An 8,815-nucleotide genomic window follows, 5' to 3' on the forward strand; every position below is an offset into this window, starting at 1 on the left:
CTCCTGGGCCATATAAAAACAGACACAGGCCAAGTATAGTTTGCCAACTTCTGGTCTAAATGTTAAAATACACACACACACAGGGCGGGTTTGTGGTTGTGAGTATGCAAAGCACAGAGTGTATTCTCACATTATTATTTATGAATTATTGTATTATCTTCCACATGAGCAACTATAAGTGTACCCGGGAGGTACGTATACTTATTTTTAAACTTACTTACTTTCGTTTTCCTGCTTCTTAGCTGAGAGCCTGCAGGTCGCAGTGAAGGCCTCCCAGACGGGCGATGCCTGTCAGTCCCCCGAGGAGGGGTGTGCAGAAGCTGCCTTGCCCGATGTGCCCAGTTGTGATGCGCCAGGACCGCCTATTGCTTGTAAGTGAAACGCGGGCCTTTGCTATGAGCCGACACACAATCCCGTGTGTGTAGTGGTTGCATAACATGAAGGCAACGACTGTATTCCTATTTGAAGGGGATGTAATGCATTTCTTAAAATTAGAAAAAACCCTGAGAATAAATACACTAGCCTTTACGTGTAATAATGACTCTGTTGTTACAAGGATAAGGACTGAAAGAATAGTTAGCTGGTGCGTTGTATTGCTGTTGCCCAGGCAAGCTTTGTACCTCCTCCCAAACTTACTGATTTTTGATATAACTTATGGAATACAGTTTTATAAGATATTTTCAGCCTTTTTTTTTTTTTTTTTTTTTTTTTTTTTTTAGAAAACAAGACCTTTAACTTAATTTCTGCATCAGTGGAGAAAATAGAACTGAGCAGAGTAGGAACACACACACACACACACACACACACACACACACACACACACACGTATGTGGTGGCAAGGTTAAAAGCTGTGGCTGGACCTGGAGAGTATTATGCTCAGGGAATAAGCCAGTCAGAGAAGGACAAAGACCATATGATTTCACGTATATGTGGAATCTAATGAACAAAATAAACTAACAAATAAAACAAACAGACTCATAGATACAGAGGACAGACAGCTGTCAGAGGTGAGGGCGGGGGCGCTGGGTGAGAAAGGTGAAGGGATTAAACAAACAAACAAAAACTGTCATAGACACAGACAACAGCATGGTGATTACCAGAGGAAAAGGGGGGTGAGAGGAGGTAGAAGAGGGTAAAGGAAGGATAAATGGTGGTGGAAGGAGACTTGACTTTGGGTGGTGAACACACAATACAGGTTATAGATGATGTATTATAGAATTGTATACCTGGAGCCTATATAGTTTTATTAACCAATGTCACGCCAATAAATTCAATTAAAAATATTTAAAAGAAAACTGAAAAAACAACAACAAACAAACATAGCAGAAGTGCCAAAAGATTTTTGATTAATGTTGTCATACACTTCAGGTTAGAATTTATTTATGAAAATACTGTTTCAATATTTTTTAAATACGGAAAAATAGAATGTAGAGAATTGATTTAGGTAATTTCTCTAAACTTAATTATACTGTTATATGTATAGTGGTAAGATAAATATTTAATTTTCCAAAGGTTACTGATATAAGAGCATGCAAAAATATTTACAACTATAATTTTTATTATGTTCAGGTGATAAAAACCTTACTCCCACCAGGTCTTATATGTCTTTTAGTAGCTAGAAACTGGAGGATTAAATTGTCTTAGGATTTCTTTACCAACAACCATTGGTTAAATAAGATGAATGGAAACGGTACAGTTTTAAAATTCTATACATTTTTTTACTAGCATCAGTAATTATTTTCCCCTCTTCAGTTCTGCTTTATCTAATCCTGGGTTTCTATTTTCAGAATGCGCACATATGTTTTTCATTTCGACACAGCCCAGATTCATCAGGGGAGTTGTACTGCCCTGGGTGATTTCCTCTTTAAAGAAGAACCTCATTATGCCATTAAGGAAGTTCTAGCTAAAAATACACGTAGGGATCTGCTGCTCTCAGACTCACCCTGGGACAGCTGGGAGGGGCCGTGCCGGCTGCACAGCTGCTCAGAGCACAGGGCCACGCCTTCCCTCCCCGCAGAGCAGGCAGCGAGTGTTCTCCCCGTCGGTATCCACATCTCCCAGGACATCTGCCACAACCACCAAGAGGCTGGTTCTGATATCAGGCTTCCTGTAGAGGAGGGGCAGGGCACGTGGGCGGGGTCCTGTACCCCAAAGACCTCTTCAGCTCCGGGCTGGACTGGAACGCGGTGCTGCAAGAGTTTGATTCTCTTTGTGACGCTGATGAGGACAAAATACCATCCCTGCATGAGGGTCTAGACCTGAAGGCTCAGCCCCGGGTTTGACTCTGAGGACTGTGTCCTTCTAAGTCAGGCCCAGGCCCGCCCGAGGATATAGGCCAAGCAAGGCCCTCTGTTTCCGGCCTCAGTATAGCTACTCAGGTGGGGGAGGACAGTCTGCTCCCTGTAAAGTTGGCAGACCCTCTCGTCCCCTCTGAGCTGACCGCAGGAACAGAGGGGCCTGGCCTAGCTTCCCTTGTCCTGCCTTCATGTGACCACCATCAGCTGCCTTCCCCATCGGGGGGTCCTTGTTCCTATGAAGGGAAGAGAGAGAATGGCCAATTCTTTTGTTTATGCTCTTGGCATCTCGCTAAGAGTTAAGAACAGTACCCAATAGTGGAACCACATTTTAGTGACAGAAAAGTCTTTATAAAATGTCCCTTCACTGTATACATGAACAAGTGTTAACTGGCTTGGGCGAAATGAACTTACTTTTTAGCTGCTATAATTTGAAGTCATTTCTGCTTAAACAAAAACTTCTTTGTATTAGAGGACTCTCATTTAAACAAGGAGAAAACAGTATTTCCTTTATCAGAAATGAATTTTCAAGATGGCACTGAGGAAAAAATATATAAACAGAGTCACGACGTATCTGTTTCATCAGGGTCCTGGTTGGGCCTGGGTCCAATGAAATTCTACGTGTGAAAGGGCTTTAGAAGGTTTTGTTTAATCAGTATAAGGTGAGCCTATAATCCCACCAACAGAGATTTAATGAATGGAGTGACATCTGTGGGTGGTACGTAAAAAATATTTCTGGAGTAGAAATATTTGTTTTTATAGGTTAAATATACAGTAGTAACAGTATTATAAATTTAGAGCATAAACGAGTTGCGAGAAAAAAAATCCACTTGGAAATTGTTTTTTAAAACCAGTTCCCCTCCTGCTGTGGTGAGTCCCTCCCGCTAAGCCTTGTGTATGGCCTGCTGCTCTCGTGCGGCCACCAGGGAGCCTGGCGCAGACCCGTGTCCCTGGCTCTGGGCCTGCCAGCCTTGCTCTGCCCCACGATGCCTGTTTTCAACTTCACCCTCCCCAGGCGGCTTTTTCCTATTCAGTGAAAGTGAGATGGAGAGCCTTCCTTCTCGGTGTCACCACCACCACACGAACACCTCTCTGCAAGAAAAGAAGGAAAACAAAACGATGGATGATAACTGATGCCCTTTGTCAGTTTGGTACCCGTTAGCCTGTAAGCTCCCCGAGGGCAGGGTCTCTGCGTTGCTCTGCGCTATTTTAGCTATTCTAGCACCTCATACGAGAGTGCTCAATACATGGGATCTCATGGTGTCTGTTAATTGGAAGTATGTGTCAGCTGTGTACAAAAGAGCCGGGTCCGCTGGCTGATGTGTGACGATGTCCTTTTTGTTTCTGTCTCAACGGCACGCTTCCAGCACTAGTCACAGAAGGGACAGGAGGAAGAGGCTGTTGGGATGTGGACCCCGGGACCCAGGGTGTGGGAGCCGACTTGGCGGTCTCTGATGCAGGGGAGAAGGTATTGTGAACTGATTTGTTAGTAAATGGTACCAGTTACTTTGTGTAATAAAATAACCTCAGGTCCTGGTCTGTCCATGGCCCCGAGTGGTATGAACATGTTTTCCTGAATTGTTCTCAAGTTCAATATTTATATTTAAACTTTCTAACTTATTTCTCCCTAAAATGTTCTTGCTCTTCCTATATCATGTAGGTGTAAACAAAGAAACACTTGAAAAGTTATTAAAAAGATTGAAAACTCCAGTGTTTACTTGTGTGTCTTCTGGTCTCACTTTCACTTTCCGCGCTGAAGCCTCTAGCTTTTCACCCACTACAGTCAGCAGTTCTTGACCAAGGGATGTTCCCAGGCATCGGGGCCTTTATGCCACCAGGTGGCACTAAAGTGGCAGAAATAATTTTGATTTTGGAATATTTGCCCCTTCTTTCCCTCCTCCCTTTTTCTTTTTCTGCCTGGGGCCCCTTCTTTTTTGACATCCTATCCACGTAAGTTATACACTCTCTTTTAAAAATTAAATGTGGGAAACTTCCTATTAACTTCAAATGAAACTGAGATGTCAGAAATAGAGAGGGACTAGGAATCCTAGTGGGCCTCCCCAGGATTGTCTGGGCTCAAGAGTTTAGCTTTATCTAAAATCGAATTAGGTACATTGCCAAATATCAATATGTGTTAATGTGGGAAAATGACATGTCAGATCTTTACATATGTAACATTTTATAGAGCATATATATTTTGTACAAATATACAAATGACGGAGAAACCAAATCCAAAGGTATTGTTACAGATGGCTGTGGTGGTTTAAAACTTCACAGGCCAAAATGAAACTAGGAATGCAGTCTTTTACCCCTCTTGTTCTGACTGTATGCGTTCTCACACTTCTTTTTAAAGTGTTCTGCTTTCCATCCTTCTCAGGGGGGCCTTACCTTTAAAGTCTGTATCTCCCAACTGCTTTTACGTTGTTAGAGAGAGGAAGGGGAGGGCTTGAACCCTAATAGTTTTCTCTGGATGGAAAGCTGAGGTGGCTGGATCCCACCCCTCAAGTCTTTTCCTTCCATGCTTCAGTAGCAGGTAAGTGAGATGAAGTGTCTAGATTCCCCTTTGCATAAGCTTATCTGGAAAATTTGCCATTAATAAGGTATTTTGATAAACTAAATGAACTGACAGGGCTGGATCACTTAAAATCAATTTTTTAAAAAATATACAATGTCTATTTTATAATAGGGACCTTAGTAAGGTAAGGTTTTAAAAATTTTTTTTTCTGAAAGAATTTTTAAATATTACAAAATATCCTGTAAATCACCACCTGCAGCTCTGCACATTGACCACAAGGTGGCGGGCCAACTCCATTAAAAAGATGATGTTAAACATTCCAGTCCTGTATCAAACCTCTGGTGGTTCTTGGAAATAAGTAACCGCACGTTGCATAATTCATTTCTATGTTTGTAATTTTTATAGGATATAAAAACTGCATATCGAGCTATCATTTCATTACAAAAACCATGGGGTGTGGAGCAAGGACAGAACCAGGGGTGCAGAGAGAATTCTAAACTCACTACAGAAGGGCGGTTCTTAGCCCATTATCTTCCAGAGGGTTGGGAACAGATCTCATGACTAAACTTCATCCCCTTCTCCATCCTTTGGTCTTCCCCTATTAGAGGTGCTGGTGAATGACGACATCTTTAACTGGCTGTGGGGGAAGAGGTCTGGCTAGGTCATCAAGGCTCACGGGCCTGAACTATTGAATTTAACAAGCCCAACGTTACGTGAGCACCAACAGCTGACTGTTTCTTGTAGTTTCAGTTTAAAGCTGCTCAGACAAGAGCAATGGGAGACTATGGGGTCTTGGAGAGAAGGAATCTGATAATCTTTCATAACATAAAGTGTGGGTGTCCATATCTATTTATAGAATGGAGTGAGTGTCCATTTCATACCAGGCAGGTATGTGGATATAGCATTGAACACACAGGTGAAATCTTACTATTCATTGCCTGACTTTCTAGAGAGAAAAGACAGACAGTAAATGAACAGACAATTGTTCCATTCAACTCCGGAAACCAGAAACCCTCATTATCCACATGTGCCCTTCATGTGTGGGTAGAGAGACCCCATCCCCAGGGGCAGGTGGTGCCTCGTCGTATCATTTATGGCCTCTGCTGTAGTGGTTCTATGAGCATGGAGGGCCCAGGGAACTCGGAGAGGTAGGATCTGGAGCAGGTCAGCTAAGTGCTCCCCTTTGGGCTGCCTCTGGGTCTGGTTCCTTCTGCCCACTACTGGCTGTTGGGCTCTGTGAATCTCAAACATTGAGACAGGGAGCTAGAGACCAGGCATGATGCTCTCTCGCTTCCAAATCTGGATCCAGGATGCTAGGGGCCAGTTTGGTCTGGGAGACAACTTCACTCGGCACAAGAGAGCTCGATTTACGGTGGTTTGTGATGGCAAATCTTGTCTCTTACCGGAGTGTGCAGTGTTTCCTTGCCATCATCCCTTTTTGTTTTAGGGAATGGTTGGGTGGAAGGATGGCTTGCATCTCAAATACCAAGTTTGCACAGAGGGGGCTTCCATTACGTGATTGTTAGTTCTCTAGGCTTTGATTTCTGGGGGGAGATGGAGTCACCCACCATAGAAGAGCTCAGAGAGAGTGAAGAGATTTACCCGAGGCCATACATTTGGGAACACTACAGAGCAGCTTTTCAAAAGTGGAGTGATTATTCATTTTCTTATGCTTTTGTGTATTTTAGGAGGAATATAGAAGTTTTCCAGGTTCCTCTCAGTCAGAGGTGAGTTATGCATACCTTAAACACACCACCATCCTCTCTTCTTTTGTGGATATAAATGCTTTTCCCAGAATTTGACACTTAGGATCTTATTTTTCAGATTATACAAGCGATACAGAATTTAACCCGTCTCTTATACAGCCTTCAGGTAACTACGCTCCTCTAATGTTTGACCCTGTGAATGTTTCTCTCAATGCACTTCACTTTACTTGATGATTCCCAGACTTTAAAAACTAGAACATTTGTGAGGCTCTGTGGTCCTCACAAATGATCTTACAAGAGTGCCAGCCCCCACTGTAACTCAGCGAGGTGTGTTGGACTTCACCTGGTTTTGTAATCACAGGGCAGCACCACTACTACATTTTATACCGTTCTCTTCTGAAACCATAAAACAGTTCATATCTTTAAAAAATACTGATGACTATGACCTGGCTTGAAGTCTACAGTGAAACTCTTAGGTGAGTGTAGCAGACTTCACATTTTCTGCTGAAAACTTAAATTCACACCTAAACATTTTTCACTTCCACATGTTGGCCTTGGGCCTTTAGAGCAGTTAAATAATTCATATGCTGCTGCGTTCTTTGGTTTGTTCATCCACCCAACATGTACTGAGTGCTCTGGCTGTGCTGGCACACGAAGGCAGAAGGACCACAGAGCCTGCTGTCAGGTGACGTGCCGTCTGTCCGGGAAGGACAGACATAGCATCGTGCTTGCGTTGAGAATTATAGGTTTGGATGGTCTCTTAGGGCACACACAAGAAAGGCTGAATGCATCTAATTGCTTAATTTGTGAATTAAAAAAATATTTTAAAATGGTAGAAAAGCAATGGTTGTATTGTACATAAATTTGTAGGATACAAATAAAATAACTTGTGATTCTACGGGCAGAATTGCTAATGTCATGTTGGTGTGTATCCCTCCTGTTTCTTAGAATCATTTCACATAGAGTCTTGCAACATGTACCTTTCTGTGTCATCAGCGGTTATTCTATAGCACAGTTTTTATGGTTACATAATGTTCCAGTCTATTAAAGCTGTTTACCCAGTTCCTCATAATTAATACATTTGTATTAACAACACTCTAGTATTATCCTTATACACTAATTTCTTTGAAGATATCTGAGTGTTTCCTTAGGGAAATTACTGGGACATTTTCTTTAGTTTTTTAATAGAACTTGTCAAAGTAATTAATCAATACCCCTCTCTACTTCTCAGTTTGAAAATTGGTCAAGGTATCAGATTATCTTAATTTAAATTGTTTGGGTGACTGTTAAGATTAAACATTTTTCCTACTGGTTTGTTACCAGTCATACTTCCTATCTCATAGCTGTTGAATATGAAAAGAAAATAAAATTGTCTGATTTTAAGTTTTCACCAGAAAACAAAAATAAAGTCATGCTACATTTGACTTTTTCTTATTTGTACTTCAACTGCATCAAGACTTCTTTCTCTCATGTTCCATTGATCATCTACCGATTCTTGCTCTGTGCCACTGTCTTAATTATTCAAGTTTTGGGTTACATTTACATATATGACAGTGCCAGTTTCCTGTTATTACTTTCTATGCTTATCTGTATGTTTTTCATAAAGAGTTTTTGAATGACTAACAAGTTTTTTTCCTTTCTACTGAGATTGTTTAATTAAAATCTCATTATACAGGGTGGGGCAAAAGTAGGTTTACCGTTCTGAGTACTCAAAACAGTTTATTCTTGTATTATTACTTATTCTTGTATTATTTTCCATACAAGCCTACTTTTGCCCCACCCTGTATTTATGAATTCAATTATGGAGAATTGGCAATTTTGCAATGATTAGTACTCATGTCTTTGAACATGTTAGTCATCTCTTATTTCATGCTCTGCTGGGAAGCTTTGTGATTATCTTCAAGTAGGTACTGTTTGTTTGTTTTTCTGCTAAGTTTATTTCTAGATGTTTGTCTCGTTGTTCCTATTGTGAAAGGAATATTTTTTTTATGCTTCCCCAGTGGTGGTTGCTGATAAGAAGGGTCTTGATTTTTATATGTTTATTTTGTAACTGGCCACTCATTGAATTTTATATTTTAACTAGAGGCCCGGCGCACGAAATTTGTGCAGGAGCGGGGGAAGTCCCCTTAGCCCAGCCTGCACTCTCTCCAATCTGGGACCCCTTGGGGGATGTCTGACTGCCAGTTTAGGCCTGATTCCGGGGATTAGGCCTAAACCAGCAGTCGGACATCCCTTTCACAATCTGGGACCACTGGTCCTAACTGCTCATCTGCCTGCCTGTCTGATTGCCCCTAACAGCC

At 41.7% G+C, this 8,815-nt stretch overlaps 1 protein-coding gene and 1 long non-coding RNA gene across 9 annotated transcripts in view; one reads left to right on the plus strand and one right to left on the minus strand.

Moving 5' to 3' along the window:
* The window catches only part of LOC106728219, a 10,681-nt gene extending 7,013 nt beyond the window's left edge, over nucleotides 1–3,668 (minus strand). The window contains exon 1 of the long non-coding RNA XR_001364498.1: nucleotides 1,943–3,668. This is a non-coding gene — a long non-coding RNA (uncharacterized LOC106728219). The remainder of the gene's footprint in view (nucleotides 1–1,942) is intronic.
* ARHGEF28 (Rho guanine nucleotide exchange factor (GEF) 28) overlaps nucleotides 1–8,815 on the plus strand; it is a 224,342-nt gene that overhangs the window by 183,424 nt on the left and 32,103 nt on the right. For all 8 annotated transcript variants that reach the window (XM_014549703.1, XM_014549713.1, XM_014549710.1 and 5 more), the window contains 4 exons: nucleotides 243–371; nucleotides 3,662–3,762; nucleotides 6,498–6,536; nucleotides 6,634–6,681. In XM_014549703.1, the coding sequence (XP_014405189.1) occupies nucleotides 243–371; nucleotides 3,662–3,762; nucleotides 6,498–6,536; nucleotides 6,634–6,681 (317 nt within the window). The remainder of the gene's footprint in view (nucleotides 1–242; nucleotides 372–3,661; nucleotides 3,763–6,497; nucleotides 6,537–6,633; nucleotides 6,682–8,815) is intronic.

The sequence above is a fragment of the Myotis brandtii genome, unplaced genomic scaffold, assembly GCF_000412655.1.
Source record: "Myotis brandtii unplaced genomic scaffold, ASM41265v1 scaffold115, whole genome shotgun sequence".
Taxonomy (NCBI): domain Eukaryota; kingdom Metazoa; phylum Chordata; class Mammalia; order Chiroptera; family Vespertilionidae; genus Myotis; species Myotis brandtii.